At 43.8% G+C, this 20,235-nt stretch overlaps 1 protein-coding gene across 1 annotated transcript in view; it reads right to left on the reverse strand.

Moving 5' to 3' along the window:
* Positions 1-2,045: 2,045 nt before the first annotated feature.
* LOC120396106 (pendrin-like) overlaps positions 2,046-20,235 on the reverse strand; it is a 37,034-nt gene continuing 18,844 nt past the window's right edge. Inside the window, exons 12-19 of the mRNA XM_039521032.1 lie at positions 19,932-20,038; positions 18,679-18,748; positions 18,223-18,315; positions 18,011-18,106; positions 9,681-9,911; positions 3,793-3,847; positions 3,305-3,349; positions 2,046-2,129 (exon numbers count right to left, since the gene is read on the reverse strand). Of these exons, the coding sequence (XP_039376966.1) occupies positions 3,345-3,349; positions 3,793-3,847; positions 9,681-9,911; positions 18,011-18,106; positions 18,223-18,315; positions 18,679-18,748; positions 19,932-20,038 (657 nt within the window). The 3' untranslated portion in view covers positions 2,046-2,129; positions 3,305-3,344. The remainder of the gene's footprint in view (positions 2,130-3,304; positions 3,350-3,792; positions 3,848-9,680; positions 9,912-18,010; positions 18,107-18,222; positions 18,316-18,678; positions 18,749-19,931; positions 20,039-20,235) is intronic.

Here is a 20,235-nt window from a genome sequence, read left to right on the forward strand (position 1 = left end):
GTAGAGTAAGGTACTGTTCAGTCTAGATATGTTTAATTTCAGTAATGATTATTAACCAGGAGTGCATGAGTTACTAACAATAGCACTAATGAACCAAGACTCTTAAGTAATAGTCCCTCTTATTGAGCCTTATCCATATATATGATTAACATCTTATAGCAATATAGTAAACAGTTTTGAGTGAATAAATTTTACCTGTACTCCATTTCTGTTACATAAGGGATTTTTTATATTGAGACTGTAATACTGCAACAAACGCAGGAATTATTTTGAAGGACTAATAGATAAAATTTAAAGACTTGTGTTGTTGAATGCAGCAGTGTTAACGTCTTGCAAAACTAATTACATGGGATTGCAGATCCTTTTGCGGGTCAGGGCCTAGGGCTGCTACTGCCTATTGCTTCCCTTTTGTGAGGAATTTATTATTTGTATTACAGTAGCACCTTGAGGCCTCCCATCAGGGTTGGAGCTCCATTGTGCTAGGCACAATACAAATACATAAGAGACAGTTCCAAGAAGAGCTTACAATCTCCTCAACCTCTGGGGCTGAGTTACCATGAAGAAGCTATTTTTTCCTATATGCATTGATATACCTGTGGGTTATATACACAGCCCGACAAACCCTAAAACTAGTTGCAATTTCTGTAATGGTTCTGATGATCTGCCTCCCATATCTTGCCAACACTGATTCTGTGAACAAATTTTTCTGATCAGACTTGACTGTTTCAAGGATTACATGTCAATAGACAAAATTTGGAGATTTATCGAGATCTGCAGAGTTCAGACAAAGAAATTAGTGTTTTCTTCAAGTGCAAAGACAAGTCCCAGTGCAGAAGACGCTTATATGGTATTGGTGCCTGAATATTGCCATGGAGTCCAAGATATCCATAATAGTTTTCCTTCATGAAGCAAGTCTGTGCATGGCCTAATGAAATAAGTTTTAAAAGATGGGGGATGGTGAGAGGGAAATGGGTGATTAGTTCAGTGTACACACCATATTAAAAAAACAAACAACTTTTGCACATATATTACTATACAACCAAGGAGTTCAGTGCTGGCTGACTGAGTCCAGGGCCGGCTTCAGGCACCAGCTAAGGAAGCAGGTGCTTGTGACGGCCAATAGAAAAGAGCAGCACTCTGTTTCGGATTGGGGCAGCACGTCTGGGTCTTCGGCGGCGGGTCCCTTAGTCTTTCTCCTCCTCTTTGAGCTGCCGGTGTAGTACCGCTGAAGAGGAAGAGAGAGAGTGAAGGATCCGTTGCCAAATTGCCACAGAAGACTGAAGTGGGCCGATTCAGCTGCCGCCGAAGTGCTGCCAATCGGCATTTCCCCCCCCCCCCCCCCCCCGCTTGAAGCGGCAAAAAAGCTGGAGCTGGCCCTGACTGAGTCTGCCAGGAAATAATTTTAAAAGAGGCTGTAACCTGAAGCCGTATCTCTGGTTGGCAGCTTCATCTCAGTAGTCAATCAGGGAGATGACCTACACCCAGTAAACACTGGTTGTCAAGTAGCAGGTTGAACCCTCACAAAACAGTCAATCTGGAGTCAGGCTGTTTCTTCTTCAGTCCCTGAGGTAACTTGAAAATGTTAGGGGTAAATTATGGCTTTTAGACCTGGCTGGTGCTTGGTGGATGGGGAGAGCAGTTTCAGGTGAAAGCATTAAGCCTTTGTAGGGTAGAAGCCAGCATAAAACCTTGTGGGTGCTGGAGGTGGAGAAGCGTGAATACATGTGGCACCTGTTTCACCTTAAAAAAGGATTCATTGTGAATTCCCTCACTAGCATTGACTGCTAGGTGAATAGGGAGGGCAGACTTTGGGCATCCCACAACCTATTCTTTGGGTGTGTCATGGTCAATATTTTCCCTGGATCAGCCAGTCAGCTGCCAGAGTCTGTAAAGCCCACAAGGCTATGGTGTTTTGTTTTTATTTATTTATTTTATTTTTTCTTGGTTGGCCCCATATATCAGCACCACTCATGCTGCTACAGTTAAGATAAATATGCATACATCATGGACACATGTTTTATTTAATTAAAAGGATAGCTCCATACCTCCTCCTGAACATCAAGTTCATCATCAAGCTTGCCTGTTTCTGAGAAATCTATTGGTTCCTTAGATTCCTGCATCAGTGAAATCTTAACAGAAAAGGTTAACAAGTATTGTGAACAAAATGAATGTTGCAACCGTACCAATAAAGTTATGTTGCCATGAAAAGCCTTGGTGTTACTGCCTCTGCTTATAAAAACCTGCTGCTTACTCATAATTCACAAAATTATTCCTTTAGCTGTTGGGGTAGAGACTTGTGCTTTTGATGCTGAAGGCCATGGTTATAATCCTGGTGATGACTCAGTGTCTGTGTATATGCAGCCATAGGTTAGTTAAAATGGTATGCAACCTTTTTTAAATACATAAATACTGCAGAGTAACTCCTCCAGAGTCTGATATGACAAGCAAACATGACCAAAAATTCATGGCCCCGTACTGCTGTATTTGTGAGGACAGTCACAAAATTTGAAGGCCCCTGGTGAGTGTATGGCCTTAATCAAGGCTGCATATTTAAGATGGGTGTAGGCAGAGCCAGTGCTCAGCATAAGCAGACTAAACAATTGCTTGGGGCCCTGAGCAGTTCAAAGGGGCCCCCCCCCTATTATTAGTGTGTTGTAGGGGGCCCAAAAATATTCCTGCTTAGGGCCCCCAATGCGCTGGCACTGGATGGAGGCAGAGTTAGAACTTTAGGGCCTCTTTGTAATGTGTGGAGTATTTGAATCAATCTGCTCAGTGTTCTAAAGTTCGTTAGGAATTGCAGGGAGCACTGGTTCACTACATGTTTGTGTTATTGAAGAGGCAATGTGGGGGATGGGGCATGGGCATGTGGGGTCAGATACCCCTCCTCCCCCAGATTTATTGCTTGGTTGGACTGAGCATGTTCACATGGACTGAGCATGCTCAGTAATGCTGCTGAAGCCAGTTGCCCTCACTCTGCACGCACATACCCATTGGTAGGCATGGGTATCTCTGGCTGTGCCTAGCACAATGGGACCTCAACCTGCACTACTGCAATATAAATGATACATAGTAATTAATGGTTTCAGAGTAGCAACCGTTCTTTTTACAGTAATTAATAATCCTCTAAACAGTTAGAAAAGATCTGCAGGCCATCAAATATACAACACAAGCTGTCTGGTTTATAAGCACCTTGTATGAAAATCTTTTGCTTTTTTTAAACAACTCTTCATGTAGTTCCTAAAGCTTTTTCCCTTTACCACAGCTAGTGTATGATGCAGAAAAATAAATGATATATGGGCCTCACCTTTTCAAAAATAGGATCCTGGATGTCTCTGTGCATCATTTCATGCTGTATGTAAAGAACAGCATCATGGACAGTCAGGAAGAACATGTCTTTTCTGATGTTATCATCAAAGAAGCCACATTGTTCCAGCTTTGTTATAATGTTGTCTGAACAAAAAACAAAGTTATAAAAGAGTGATAAATTTGAAAATAATTGAAGAAATAAGTGTCAAAATAGAGATTAACAATTACCAACAATAAAATGTATAGACCTATAATTCTATCATAGTGGGTTCTCTCTAAGTTAAATTCAATTCTCCCCAAGACTTATTTGTACCCTGCAGACACAGCCAGACACAGTTTAACTATTTATTTGTTTAAAAGAGCAGTTCTGTTCACTTTTAACTATATTTACTAAAAAAGTACTTCCACAGATACAATCCACAGATCCTTTATTACTTTTATTCTATCTTTCATGCGGTGCATTAGCGTTAATACATATATGTTTACCTTGATGTGATGTGATGTATACAGTCACATCAATTCTCTCGAACTCTTTAACTATCTGGAAAAAAAGGAGTAGTTTGCAAAAAAACATTTTCTTATACACACACATTTAAGAAACACTATTTGTATTAAAAAAGATGAATTACATTTTTCATTTTCCTGTGAGTATTTGCACCACAATCTCAAATCATGTGTTCTTTTATTCATAGGAATATAGGAATTGCCAGACCCAAAGTCCATCTACTCCAGTATGCTGTTTCTGTCAGTGGCCAGACTTTGATTATTAAAGGCAAAGCTGACAGTGCCATCTATGATTATGGTTGCATGACACTATGGACATGCTCTGGGAATGAACTGGGGTTGTGCAGTACAGAAGGTTGTCTGTGGAAGTGGTTCTCAACCAGAGGTCTGGGGCCCCCTAGGGGGCCGTGAGCAGGCTTCAGGGAGTCCACCAAGCAGGGTCGCATTAGAATTGCTGGGGCCCAGAGTGGAAAGCAGAAGCCCCACTGCATGGGTCTGAAGCCTGGAGCCCTGAGTCCTGTCATCTGGGGTTGAAGTTGAAACCTGAGCAATGCAGCTTTGTGGGGGGCCCCCCTTTGGTGTGGGCCCCAGGCAATTGCTCTGTTTGCTACCCCCTAATGCCGGTCCAGGCTTTTATATGCAGAAAAAGCAGTTGTGGCACACATGGAGTTTTTATAGCATATTAAGGGGGGCCTCAGAAAGAAAAAGGTGGAGAACCTATGGTCTGTGGGACCCCTGCCTCATTTGTTGAAGAAGTTGGAAGATGCATAGTGAATAAGGCAGAGGATTACAGGAACAGAAAAGAATATTTTGCAGGTAGTTACTAACTGTTTGTTCCTCATTTTCTGGATGTCCAACTTAATAGCCTGGAGTCTGAATTGCAGAAGTGCTGACCACCCAGGAACTGCAGTTGAAGTCAATGCTTTGAACATACCAAGTGCTATATAATGCTAAATTCTCTGAAAAATCAGGTCTTTTGTGTCACATATTGGGCACCCACAATTAGTGGATACTTTTCATTTTAATCTCTCTGTGCCTCAGCTCCCCATCTGTAAAATGGGGATAATACCTCTCACCTTGCAGGGGTGTTGTGAACATACATTGATTAATATTAGTGTAGTCAGATACTATAGTGCTGAGTGCTAAAGAAAAGTCCATGAGGAAGTTAATAGTTTTCTCTTCATGGCAGGGTCTGACTAGTGTGTGGTAAATAAGGCATGGGGCCACACATTGAGCAATGAGAATAAAACAAAATATTGAATAGCTTCTCTTTACGTGAGCGCTGGCCATCCTGTGCACTGACTGAAGCAGGGGTCCCATGGAAAAAATATTCGATCATGTAAATTAAAGATAGTAGCAATGCATAGGCACAAGGAGGCCAAATTAAGGTTGCACAGGCATCCTAATTCTGGCATTTTCTAATGCTTAAGTGCTTGCCTTTACAACCTTAATAACACCGTCTGACTACCAAAAGGAGGCCGCCAGACAGCTCTCCAATACCAAATTTTACAGGCTACTTCCCTCAGATCCCACTGAGGAATACACTGAGGCCTGGTCTACACTAGGCGTTTAAATCGGTTTTAGGAGCGTAAAACCGATTTAACGCCAAAACCGTCCACACTAGGAGGCACCTTATATCGATTTTAATGGCTCTTTAAACCGGTTTCTGTACTCCTCCCTAACGAGAGGAGTAACGCTAGTATCGGTATTAACATATCGGATTAGGGTTAGTGTGGACGCTGATCGACGGTATTGGCGTCCGGGAGCTATCCCACAGTGCACCAGTGACCGCTCTGGACCGCAATCTGAACTCGGATGCAGTGGTCAGGTAAACAGGAAAAGCCCCGCGAACTTTTGAATATTTCCTGTTTGCCCAGCGTGGAGCTCCGATCAGCACGGGTGGCGATGCAGTCCGAAATCAAAATAAAAAAAGAGCTCCCGCATGGACCATGCGGATGTGATCGCTGTAAGGGCAGGCAAATCCATTCTATCAGTGCTCCGTTACAGAAGATGAAATTCAGAATCCTTTTTTAAAAATCTCCAGACAGACGCCATAGCAGGGACTCAGCGCACTGCAGCGTGACAAGCGTAACGGAAAGCCAAAGAATCAAATGGATGCGCATGGACTGGAGGACTGAAGCTATCCCACAGTTCCTGCAGCCTCCGAAAATTATTTGCATTCTTGGCTGAGCTCCAAATGCTTCTAGGGTCAAACACAGTGTCCGCGGGTCAGGGCATAGCTTGGCAATCTACTCACCCACCCCCAGAAGCGAAAGGTAAAACAATCCTCTGACTCTTTTACATGTCACCCTATCTTTACTGAATGCTGCAGATAGACGCGATAGTGCAGCACTCAACACCAACATCCTTGCTCCCCCCCCGCCATGGGCGGCTGATGGTACAATACGATGGCAATCCATCCTCATCATCAGCATAAGCTGATCGTACAAAAAGATGGAAATCCATCCTCATCATCAGCCTCAGCTGATGGTACAAAAGGACTGGTAACCGTCCTCGTCATCAGCCTATTGGCCCTAATTTTTTCTGGTGGATGGATGGTGCAATATGGCTGGTAACCATCCTCATCATAGCAACAGGGGGCTGAGCTCCATCAGCCCCCACCCTTCATGTGTAAAGAAAAGATTCAGTTGCCCCTGGACTAGCAGTGGGATGCTGGGCTTCTCTCCTACACACTGCTTAATGTCCTGTCTGGACTATCATAGCAGCTGGAGGCTGCCTTCCACTCATTTCTCACTAACAAGTCAGTGTGTCTTATTCCTGCATTCTTTATTAATTCATCACACAAGTGGGGGGACAATGCTACGGTAGCCAAGAAAGGCTGGAATCAACAGATGGGGTTGTTACAGGAGCACCCCCTGTGAATAGCATACAGATAATAATTTCTGCAGGCTCTGACACAGAGCAGCTGTGCTCTCTGGTTCTATGATACGGTGGTTCTCTAGCACACTTGCCTATATTAGGCAGCACTGATTCTATTTTTAGATACCAAAAAGGAGGGATTGACTCAGGGAGTCATTCCCAATTTTGCTTGTGCGCCCCTGGCTGATCGGCCAGGGGCACTTATGACAGCAGCTAATGGTACAAGACGATGGAAGGTGCAATATGGCTAATAACCAATCTTGGCTTTTGCGCCCCTGGCTGATTGGCCAGGGGCACTAGCAGCAAATGGTACAAAAGGACTGGTAGCCATGATCATCCTCAGTTCCAATTTATGGAAGGGTTTGGATGGTGCAATATGGCTAGTAACCATCTCTGCTGTCATGCAAAAGCAAAAGCATGCTTCTGTGTAGCGCTGCTGAATCGCCTCTGTGAGCGGCATCTAGTACACATACGGTGAGAGTCACAAACTGCAAAACAAGCTCCATGATTGCCATGCTATGGCATCTGCCAGGGCAATCCAGGGGAAAAAGTCGCGAAATGCTTGTCTGCCGTTGCTTTCACAGACGAAGGAGTGACTGACGACATTTACCCAGAACCACCCGCGACAATGATTTTTGCCCCATCAGGCACTGGGATCTCAACCCGGAAGTTCCAAGGGGCGGGGGAGGCTGCGGGAACTATGGGATAGCTAGGGAATAGCTACCCACAGTGCAACACTCCAGAAATCGACGCTAGCCACGGACCATGGACGCACACCACCGATTTAATGTGTTTAGTGTGGCCGCGCGCACTCGATTTTATAAAATCTGTTTTACAAAACCGGTTTATGCAAATTCGGAATAGTCCCGTAGTGTAGACGTACCCTAAGAAACTGCACCATCTACTCAGGACACTCCCTACACTAACACCGGAACAAATCAACATACCCTTAGAACCCCGACCAGGGTTATTCTATCTACTACCCAAGATCCACAAACCCAGAAATCCTGGACGCCCCATCATCTCTGGCATTGGAACTCTCACTGAAGGACTGTCTGGATATGTGGACTCTCTACTCAGACCCTATGTTACCAGCACTCCCAGCTATCTCCGTGACACCACTGATTTCCTGAGGAAACTACAATGCATTGGTGACCTTCCAGAAAACACCATCCTAGCCACCATGGATGTAGAGGCTCTCTGCACAAACATCCCACACACTGATGGAATACAAGCTGTCAGGAACAGTATCCCTGATGATGCCACAGCACAACTGGTTGCTGAGCTCTGTGCCTTTATCCTCACACACAACTATTTCAAATTTAATGACAATATATATCTCCAGATCAGTGGCACCGCTATGGGCACCCGCATGGCCCCACAATATGCCAATATTTTTATGGCCGACCTGGAACAAAAATTCCACCATGATTTCAACAGCTTCCACCCCTCCATCAACCTCAGCCTGGACCTTCATCATCTGGACCCATGGGAAGGAGACTCTGGAAAAATTCCACCATGATTTCAACAGCTTCCACCCCTCCATCAACCTCAGCCTGGACCTATCTACACGGGAGGTCCACTTCCTAGACACCACGGTGCAAATAAGTGGTGGTCACATTAACACCACCCTATACCGAAAACCTACCGACCGCTATGCCTACCTTCATGCCTCCAGCTTCCATCCCGGGCACACCACAAGATCCATTGTCTACAGCCAAGCACTGAGGTACAACCATATCTGCTCTAACCCCGCAGACAGAGACCAACACCTAGAAAATCTCCACCAAGCATTCTCAAGACTACAGTACCCACACGAGGAAATAAGGAAACAGATCAACAGAGCCAGATGTGTACCCAGAAGCCTCCTACTGCAAGACAAACCCAAGAAAGAAACCAACAGGACTCCACTGGCCATCACATACAGTCCCCAGCTCAAACCCCTCCAACGCATCATCAGGGATCTACAACCCATCCTGGACAATGATCCCACACTTTCACAGGCCTTGGGTGGCAGGCCAGTCCTCGCCCACAGACAACCTGCCAACCTGAAACATATTCTCACCAGCAACTGCACACCGCACCATAGTAACTCTAGCTCAGGAACCAACCCATGCAACAAACCTCGATGCCAACTCTGCCCACATATCTACACCAGCAACACCATCACAGGACCTAACCAGATCAGCCACACCATCACCGGTTCATTCACCTGCACATCCACCAATGTAATATATGCCATCATATGCCAGCAATGCCCCTCTGCTATGTACATCGGCCAAACTGGACAGTCTCTAAGGAAAAGGATAAATGGACACAAATCAGACATTAGGAATGGCAATATACAAAAACCTGTAGGAGAACACTTCAACCTCCCTGGCCGCACAATAGCAGATTTTAAGGTGGCCATCCTACAGCAAAAAAACTTTAGGACCAGACTTCAAAGAGAAACTGCTGAGCTCCGGTTCATCTGCAAATTTAACACCATCAGCTCAGGACTAAACAAAGACTGTGAATGGCTTGCCAATTACAGAACCAGTTTCTCCTCCCTTGGTTTTCACACCTCAGCTGCTGGAACAGGGCCTCATCCTCCCTGATTGATCTAACCTCGTTATCTCTAGCTTGCTTCTTGCTTGCTTATATATACACCTGCCCCTGGAAATTTCCACTGCTTGCATCCGAAGAAGTGGGTATTCACCCACGAAAGCTCATGCTGCAAAACATCTGTTAGTCTATAAGGTGCCACAGGATTCTTTGTTGCTTCTACAGAACCAGACTAACACAGCTACCCCTCTGAACCTTAATAATGTTTTTATTATACTTTTTTTGTATCTAATTTATAAATAGACCAAAATCTACCTGTTGTTACAGAAATATGAAAGATGTGTCACAAACCAACATACACTGAGAAACTCAAAATTAATTTCAGCCAAACTGTCCCTAACTAACATACCAATGACTAATACTGCACAGGAAAAAAAAAGACTTACCATTCTCATTGTCCTCACGGCTACAACATCCAAGAATGATACACCTCCAAAGTCAAAAATTAAACTGTGGATAGGCACTCTGGGAACATTCACTTTGACTGGGAGTTCTGAATTCCAGTCCACTTGGATCTCTACTTCTTTGGTTGGAATTTTAAGATCTTCAGGATCATCGAGATCTTCATCAGACTTAAAAGCTTCATTGGTAGTCCCAGAATCACTGACGATGCCATTCTAATCAGAACAGATAATATAAGAAATATATCACTTAATCAGGGACAAAGATTTTGGAATTTTTCCATATTAGCTTATTTAAGCAATAATGGCGGAAGTATGTTTTTCCATATTAGCTTATTTAAGCAATAATGGCGGAAGCATCAGTACATATGACTGATCCTGCACTAAATGACTTAAATGGAAACTATTTTGAGCCAATAATTAGCACTTCTCCCTGCATACAGTGTATTTTCTTTCCTGTTTTTTTGTTCATTAAGGGTGGAGAGCCATATGGGAAAACCACTGTCCAGAAAACAACTAACAAGCTTCCACTTGAGAACCTCACCCTATAGAATCTTTAGGGTTGATGTTTTTATTTTTGAATTATATGTATTACATTTGTTGCAATAACAATCCAAGGGTCAAGAGTTGTTGTCACTTAACTGAACATTTCATCATATAAACTTGAAAGAAAACAAAAATCTAGCATCCTGCAGTATAATATCTGGCAAAAATTGACACTTATAAATAATTGGAGATATACCAGTCTCCTAGAGAGGGAAGGGACCTTGAAAGGTCATCAAGTCCAGCCCCCTGCCTTCACTAGCAGGACCAATTTTTGCCCCAGATCCCTAAGCAGCCCCCTCAAGGATTGAGCTCACAGCCCTAGGTTTAGCAGGCCAATGCTCAAACCACTGAGCTATCCCTCCACTCTAACTTTCAACTGTGGGGACTTCAATAGGACATGTACATTCCACACTTGGACACTTATATAAGCACTTAGTATAAATGGCCATTTTACAACTAGCACAATAAATGTTGCCCCATTTAAGCAGCTGTGTAATGCCCTGTTGGCAGGAAAACCTATGCAATTCTTCTGCATATAGGAGGCAAGATATAAGGAGCCTGTGTAAGGGATTTGAACTCTCTGTGCACCAGAATGCAGCTCTGAAGGGACTCCCAGTCTATAACTTCGTAAAACAGATGTAGGGATGAGGAGGAGTAAAGAAAAGACCAGGTAATCCACTGCGTCCAGATCCACTGGCCTTTCTCTCCCCTCCCCAACATACTGTGGGCACAGCTGCCAATGGTCACTCCAATCTCAACCCCAAGGCTATAGTAGCAGCCATGGAGGAGTTCTACTGCTGCCTGCATGCTGGAGGGGAAGGATTTCTTTTCCCCAGGCCCTGAAAATACTCTAGGGTAGAGTTCACTAGATGGGTCAAGTTCTGAAGATGAGGTTCAAACTGATACCTCATATTTGCGATTTGATTATCCTCTTCAGGTGCCCATGTTTGAACATATTGCCCTTCATCAGGAGAATTGTCCAGTTAGTTAAACATGTTATCAGCAGTTAATGGCTCCCCTCCCTAACGAGTACTGACCAGATGCATTTTGACTCTGAAGCAGCCACAATGTTCTATAAAGCTTCCATGTTGCAGTGGTTTATGATGGAGCATTGATCTTTACTGCACCTTGATACACCTCAAAGCATTTAGATGCAGCACCGGATGGTTACAGCTCTCTGTGGGCCAAGATGACTTCCTCTCCCTAGTGATCGTAGGTGTACGGCCACTTACCAGACTTGACACTGTGTGTACATTGCCCTTTCTGTGTAATCCTGGGTGTCTCACAGTCACATCCCAGTGCCAGGGACTTCCCTTCCCAGCATATCACCAAAAAGAGAGGTGTGAGTGATCAATACAGTCATATCACAGTGAATGATATGAGAGTGCACTGTGCTACACAACTGTGCACCTTGGGCTTCTCAGTGATCATCAGAGGCTGGTGAATGGATACATAGTCACAGGCCCTTTCCTACATCCACCTATATTTCACCCAAACATAGAGATTTCCAACTCTGTGGCATGTGGTGCCTGGTACACGGCTCAGATAGTTTCTCTGAATGTGGAAGTGTCTGGGCAACATCGGCTGGAAAAAGAATCTCCACTCTCCATTTCAGTACGTATCACAAAATAAACAATTACATCAAAACAAAGGGTCGAGCTTCCTGCCACTCGCATTATAATAAGAACATAAGCATGGCCATACTGGATCAGACCAATGGTCCATCCAGCCCAGTATCCTGTCTTCCAACAGTGGCCAATGCCAGGTGCTTCAGAGGGAATGAACAGAACAGGCAATCATCAAGCGATCCATCCCCTCTCGTCCACACCCAGCTTCTGACAAACAGAGGCTAGGGACACTTCAGAGCAAGGTTTTGCATCCCTGCCCATCTGGGCTAATAGCCATTGATGGACCTATCCTCCATGAACGTATCTAGTTCTTATTTTAATCCTGCTATAAGTCTTGGCCTTCACAAACATCCTCTGGCAAAGAGTTCCATGGGTTGACTGTGCGTTGTGAGAAGAAATACTTCTTTTTCTTTCTTTTAAACCTGCTGCCTATTAATTTCATTTGCTGACCGCTAGCTCTCGTGTTATAAGAAGGAGTAAATAACACTTCCTTATCTACTTTCTCCATACCAGTCATGATTTCTATCCTCTATCATATCCCCCCTTAGTTGTCTCTTTTTGAGGGTGAAAAGTCCCACTCTTAGTCATCTCTTCTCATATGTAAGTTGTTCCATACCCCTAATCAGTTTTGTTGCTCTTTTCCATACCTTTTCTAATTCCAATATACCATTTTTGAGATGGGGCAACCAGATCTACATGTAGTATTCAAGATGTGGGCATACCATGGATTTATATAGAGGCAATATGATATTTTCTGTTTTATCATCTATTCGTTTCCTATTGATTCCCACCATTCTGCAGAATTATTTTGTTTTGGACTGCTATTACGGCCAGAAGGAAGGGGGAGCTGCCTCCCTATGACTCACAGCCAGAGGGCTGCACCCCATGCTCCAAATCAGCAATACAGCAATGCCAGCCAAAGAAGGATGTCTGGACAAGAGAGGTGCCCACCCTTACCCCAAGGGTGCATCTTAGAAGTACAGTCTATGACATGGTGGAGAATGTGGGCATTCGCTTCCTAAATCTGACACAAGGGTAAATTGGGGAAGATTGAAAGCCCATGCATGTTAGCTTTTATGACTACCACTGCACATTGAGTCAATGTTTTCATAAAACTATCCACAATGACTCCAAGATCTGTTTCTTGAGTGGTAACAGCTAATTTAGACCCCATCGTTCGATATGTATAGTTGGGATTATGTTTTCCAATGTGCATTACTTTGCATTTATCAACATTGAATTTCATCTGCCATTTTTTTGCCCAGTCACCCAGTTTTGTGAGATCCCTTTGTAACTCTTTACAGTCCACTTTGGACTTAACTATCTTGAGTAGTTTTGTATCATCTGCAAATTTTATCACCTTACTGTTTACCCCTTTTTCCAGATCATTTATGAATTTGTTGAATAGGACTCGTCCCAGTATAGACCCCTGGGGGATACTACTTATCTCTTGCCATTCTGAAAACTGACCATTTATTCCTACCCTTTATTTCCTATCGTTTAACCAGTTATTGATCCATGAGAGGATCTTCCCTCTTATCCCATGACAGCTTACCTTGCTTAAGAGCCTTTCATAAGGGACCTTTTCAAAGGTTTTCTGAAAATCTAAGTACACTATATCCACTGGATACCCTTTGTCCACATGATTGTTGACCTCCTCAAAGAATTCTAATAGATTGGCGAGGCATGATTTCCCTTTACAAAAACCATGTTGACTCTTCCCCAACAAATTCTGTTCATTTGACAATTTTGTTCTTTACTATAGTTTCAACCAGTTTACCTTGTACTGAAGTCAGGCTAACCAGCCTGTAATTGCCAGGATCACCTCTGAAGCCCTTTTTAAAAATTAATGTCACATTAGCTATCCTCCAGTCATTTCGTACAGAAGCTGATTTAAATGATAGGTTACAAACTACAATTAGTAATTTTGCAATTTCACATTTGAGTTCCTTCAGCACTTTTGGGTGAATACCATCTGGTCCTGGTGACTTATTACTGTTTAATTTATCAATTTGTTCTAAAACCTCCTCTAATGACACCTCAATCTGGGACAGTTCCTCGGATTTGTCACCTAAAAAGAATGGCTCGGGTTTGGGAATCTCCCTCACATCCTCAGCTATTCTCCACAATGGCCTTCAGTGCTCCTTTTGCATCTCAATCATCCAGTGGCCCCACTGGTTGTTTAGCAGGCTTCTTGCTTCTGATGTACTTAAAAAAATTGCTGTTACTTTTTTAGTCTTTTTTTGACCTTCCTAATTATATTTTTATGCTACAGAGAGTCCATTAAGAAATATACCCATCTAGCCTTCTTGAACATCTAAGGCCTGGTCTACACTAGGACTTTAATTCAAATTTAGCAGCATTAATTCGAATTAACCGTGCACCCGTCCACACCAGGAAGCCATTTAATTCGACATAGAGGGCTCTTTAGTTCGAATTCTGTACTTCTCCCCGACGAGGGGAGTAGCGCTAAATTCGACATGGCTATGTCGAATTAGGCTATGTGTGGACGGAAATCGACCTTAGTAGCTCCGGGAGCTATCCCACAGTGCATCACTCTGTTGACACTCTGGACAGCAGTCTGAGCTTGGATGTTCTGACCAGCCACACAGGAAATGCCCAGGGAAAATTTGACACGCTCTGGCACCTTGTGGATGTTCTGCAGGACCGCAGGCAGGAGGACAGAACCCCCCTGCATTGTATCTGCAACCGCCCTCCCCCGCCACAAAGTCCCAACCCCCCCTCACCCAAAGTAACAAGAAGGAGGGGCGACAGGGGCCGTGAAAACTGTCACTGCACCCCTGCAGAGTGCACAAATACAAGAAGGCTCTCATTCCCTAAATGTTGAGAAGTCCTTCCCTTCCTGGGCTCACTGAAGCCCCAATCCCAGTTTCAGCCCCTAACTGTGTAGTTGATTATTAAAAGTAGTTTGCTGTTAATTACTATTTCCGTCAAGTTTTTCTACAGAAAACTGTCTGTGAAGGGGGGGGGAGGGGGTTGTTAATTGCATAGGACAGTCACCTTTACCAGGGTACAGACACAGGGGCAGGATCAACAGCAGGTCACACACACAGTGCAGTCAGTAGGCACCCTGGTCGGTCTGGGAGGTGTTTTCCATGTTCTGTGTGGGTGGGGAGTACGTGACTTTGTGGCATGGGAGGGTGGTTACAGAACTTATGCAGTGGTCCTTGTCCCGGACCACAGAGCCACGCAGCAGGGGAATCTGTAACCGTCCTCCCCTGCAACAAGGTCACGTAGTCCCCACACACAGAGTCCCGACAAGGAGGGATGGCAGGCTCCGTTGAAACAACCAGTCCGGCACTGCAGACCGCTCTAGGAGCAGGAGCCTGTCATTCCTCGAGTGTAGAAGCGGTGTTAACATCACTGCACACCCTACCCACCACAGTTTGCGTCCCTGTTTCAACCCTTTAACGCGAATTCATTAATAAAGAAAACGTTAATTAACAATGTTCCATTAACTTTATTTTTAAACGTGTGTTGGAAGGGGGGAAACGTGGTGAACGGGGTATGTAACTGCAGAAGAACGTCAACAGTAACTGAAGCAGGGGCAGGTTCAGCTTCTCTGTAAAGAAACTGAACAGTCAGAGGTCTCGCTGCTCGCTGAGGAACCTAGCTTTCAAAGCCTCCCGGATGCACAGCACTTCCCGCTGGGCTCTTCTAATTGCACGGCTGTCTGGCTGAGCGTAATCAGCAGCCAGGCGATTTGCCTCAACCTCCCATCCCGCCATAAAGGTCTCCCCCTTGCTCTCACAGAGATTGTGGAGCACACAGCAAGCTGCAATAACAATGGGGATATTGGTTTCGCTGAGATCCGAGCGAGTCAGTAAGCTTCTCCATCTCCCCTTGAGACGTCTGAAAGCACCTTGAATGATGACAGTTACCCAAGACCACCCTCGAAACATTTTTCCCCCCAGCATGCATTGTGGGGAAATCCCAGAATTCAAATGGGCAGCGGGGACTGTGGGAACTGTGGGATAGCTTCCCACAGTGCACCGCTTCCAATGTCGACGCTTGCCCCGTTAGTGTGGACTCACAAAGTCGAATTAGTGTCCTTAGTGTGGACACACAAATTCGACTTTGTAAGGTCGATTCCACAAATTTGAATTAAGTTAAATCGAACTAATCTGGTAGTGTAGACATACCCTAACACAGCCTAGTCTGCTGTCTTTTGGGTGAATGCTGCCACCTTCTGGGAACACAGCTAAACATGGTCTTTGCTACACCACAGAGATTACCACTAAGTGTAGTTGCCTCCAGTGGCCTGATGCATGGTTTTCACCCCTAGCTTCCCAAGTCCCATGTAGGGTCCATACTTCCTATAACAATGATCTGTCAAAACTATCTCTTCTTTATTTAAAAAATAAAATACATGGAAGCTTACATCACATCAATGTGAACCAAAACAAAGCCAGCTTGCCTCATATAGAGCTATTAGCCATGACAGTAACCCTTTAACAAAGAGCAGAAAAAAATTAAACTTTCATAGAATCATAGAATCATAGACTTTAAGGTCAGAAGGGACCATTATGATCATCTAGTCTGACCTCCTGCACAATGCAGGCCACAGAATCTCACCCACCCACTCCTGTATCAGATCTGTGTCTGAGCCATTGAAGACCTCAAATCATGGTTTAAAGACTTCAAGGTGCAGAGAACCTTCCAGCAAGTGACCCATGCCCCACACTGCAGAGGAAGGCGAAACCCCCCTGGGATTCTGCCAATCTGCCCTGGAGGAAAATTCCGTCCCGACCCCAAATATGGCGATCAGCTAACCCTGAGCACATGGGCAAGATTCACCAGCCAGACACCCAGGAAAGAATTCTCTGTAGTAACTCAGATCCCACCCCATTTAACATCCCATCGGGCATATTTACCGCTAGTAGTCAAAGACGAACTAATTGCCAAAAATTAGGCTATCCCATTATACCATCCCCTCCATAAACTTATCAAGCTTAGTCTTGAAGCCAGATATGTCTTTTGCCCCCGCTAATCCCCTTGGAAGGCTGTTCCAGAACTTCACTCCTCTGATGGTTAGAAACCTTTGTCTAATTTCAAGTCTAAAACTTCCTGATAGCCAGTTTATATCCATTTGTTCTTGTATCCACATTGGTACTGAGCTTAAATAATTCCTCTCCTTCCCTGGTATTTATTCTTCTGTTATATTTATAGAGAGCAATCAGATCTCCCCTCAGCCTTCTTTTGGTTAGGCTAAACAAGCCAATCTCTTTGAGTCTCCTTTCATATGACAGGTTTTCCATTCCTCGGATCATCCTAGTAGTCCTTCTCTGAACCTGTTCCAGTTTGAATTCATCCTTCTTAAACATGGGAGACCAGAACTGCACACAGTATTCCAGATGAGGTCTCACCAGTGCCTTGTAGAACAATACTAACACCTCCTTATCTCCACTGGAAATACCTCGCCTGATGCATCCCAAGACCGCATTGGCTTTTTTCAAAGCCATATATCACATTGGCGGCTCATAGTCATCCTGTGATCAACCAATACTCCGAGGTCCTTCAACTCCTCTGTTACTTCCAACTGATGCCTCCCCAGCTTATAACAATAGTTCTTGTTATTAATTCCTAAATGCATCACCTTGCACTTTTCACTATTAAATTTCATCCTATTACTATTACTCCAGTTTACAAGGTCATCCAGATCTTCCAGTCCTTCTCTGTATTGGCAATACCTCCCAGCTTTGTGTCATCCGCAAACTTTATTAGCACGTTCCCACTTTTTGTGCCAAGGTCAGTAATAAAAAGATTAAATAAGATTGGTCCCAAAACCGATCCCTGGGGAACTCCACTAGCAACCTCCCTCCAGCCTGACAATTTACCTTTCAGTATGACCCGTTGTCTCCCCTTTAACCAGTTCCTTATCCACCTTTCAATTTTCATACTGATCCCCATCTTTTCCAAATTAGCTAATAATTCCCCATGTGAAACTGTATCAAATGCCTTACTGAAATCGAGATAAATTAGATCCACTGCATTTCCTTTGTCTAAAAAATGTTACCTTCTCAAAGAAGGAGATCAGGTTGGTTTGGCACGATCTAACTTTTGTAAAACCATGTTGTATTTTGTCCCAATTACAATTGACCTCAATGTCCTTGTCTTTACCTTAGTTGCTTTTAATTTTCCCTTCTTGATCAGTTTCTGTATCATCCTCAGTGCTTTGAGCCTCTTGTTATGCACACGAATTGCATCAAATCCCACCTATAGAAACCAGGACCAAGTTATCAAAATGATTTTTGTTTTATGTAGGCAAACAGCTGTAGAAATTCCAAAGCCAATTAAATAGCAAACCTTCAAAATCATCACAGACTACTTACGGTGGATTTCAGGCTGCTTTTCAATCCATCTATATTAGCATAAAAAATAGGACTGGAAAATCTGAGAATCTTCACTCCTTCTGGTTCAACAACCTGTTGTCAAAATAATTTCAAGGTCAAGCATGGATATTACATTTACCTAATTAGCAGCAGCACCCAGATTTAGCCTAATAGAGCATCAGTTTGATTACTTGCCAAGAATCCAAGCTGGCACCTAATTTATATAAAAAGGAGCTGATTGCTAGCTACCTTCACTTTTAATATAAAGATTTAGTTCCCAGAAACTATTGCTCCCAGCATGCAATGTGGTCTGACCACTTGGCTCCAGATGGACATTTTTACATTGAGATCCATTATCTTCAGGAGCTGTGCTCCATAGAGCTGCAAGGTAGAACTCCATACCTCACCTTAGCTTGCAGGCTGCCATTAGGAAAATAACCAGTCAGAAACACTTACAGTTTTGTAGTCCTTGACATTCTTGTAGAGGTCTGTGCCAGGAACGTTCCCAAGGCCACCCCACGAGGGACTAACAGAAACAAAAAGAAAACATGGTGTAAAGTTAACATTCACTTGAGGAACGTATAACATGGGATGACTTGTTACACGTAACCTTGTACAGAATAGTGAGAATCAGCAAACGGAATAGCCCCAGCAGGAGGCTGCGCAGGGGATTCCCTTGGATATAGCAGGCCCTTGCTTGGATGTGATGCACTTTGGTGCATGGCGGCTCAAGCATACTGACTGCACCACTTTTAAGCACCTTCTGACAGCAAAGCTATGGACTGGCTTTGATGTCAGCTTTGCTTTCTGGATTCCAGGAGGAAGGAAAGTTGTTATCTTCTATATTCAGCAAGAGAGAGTTATGAGGTGGCTGAGCAGTGGAGCAACATCCTGTGAAGTCACCCATCACCTCCATTCAGTCTCACTTATTCTTCCACATGTTTGCTCTCATCCATGCTAGGCAGTGCGGGGAACACCAGAGCCATAGTCAACAGCTAAAATGTGAACCTTGGAATGGAATCTTAAAGCAGCAATAAAGTGTGGGTGGGGTGAAGGTGGAGGAATGGTCACACAGCACACATATAGGGTGACCAGATGTCCCGATTTTATAGGGATAGTCCCGATTTTTGGGTCTTTTTCTTACATAGGCTCCTATTACCCCCCACTCCCTGTCCCGATTTTTCACACATTTGCTGTCTGGTCACCCTACACACATATGACTGCACATGTCTTCTACTCTACAGGAACCTTATAATGACATCCACAATAAGTAGCTGCTGAGAATGTTACTTGCCAGAATGTTATCTGTCTCAACATGTGTCTTCCCCCTCCCCCCGGTGGTACTGTTCTATACTGAGTGAATAGTAATTGATAAAGTATGGCTACTCGTATATCTTCTTATACTTTATTTTGAATGCTTCCATCCCTTTTAAGATCTCTTATGGGTATCTAAATGACAGGTGGCCAGGTAAAAAATAGAGTAGATCAATCACAAAAATAATGCATGCATCCTTTACATCAATGTGACTACAACACAGTACATTCTGGCTTTGGAATCTATGAACACTCTTTCAGAAACAGAAGGGTAGATTTTCTTTCACTTCAAAATCATGGTCAGTATGACTGATTTTCAGACATAAATTCTCTCCTTTTCCCTAAATTCCCTTACTTATAGCACTGACTGGCTTTTCTGTTTCTGTGTTACTTACAACTGAACTCTCACCACAACTGTCAGTAATCCGAACACAAGGCCAGCAAGTAATCCCAAATCAAGACCAAGAATGATGGATGCCACAAATGTGAAAATCCAGATCATCTAGAGAGGAAAAAACGAACACAGTGTCTCTGAATTAAAAAAGAAAATAGCTTCTGCTCACAGCAGAAAATCACTACACCAAATCATAATAGCAACAAAAGAATTTAAGCTTTAAGATGGTCAAAATACCCAAACTATGTGCTGACTTCTATATTAAACTCTTCCTTTATTTCCAAGCCAGTTTTGCCCATCTTTGT

Source organism: Mauremys reevesii, linkage group 1 (genome assembly GCF_016161935.1).
Source record: "Mauremys reevesii isolate NIE-2019 linkage group 1, ASM1616193v1, whole genome shotgun sequence".
Lineage (NCBI taxonomy): Eukaryota > Metazoa > Chordata > Testudines > Geoemydidae > Mauremys > Mauremys reevesii.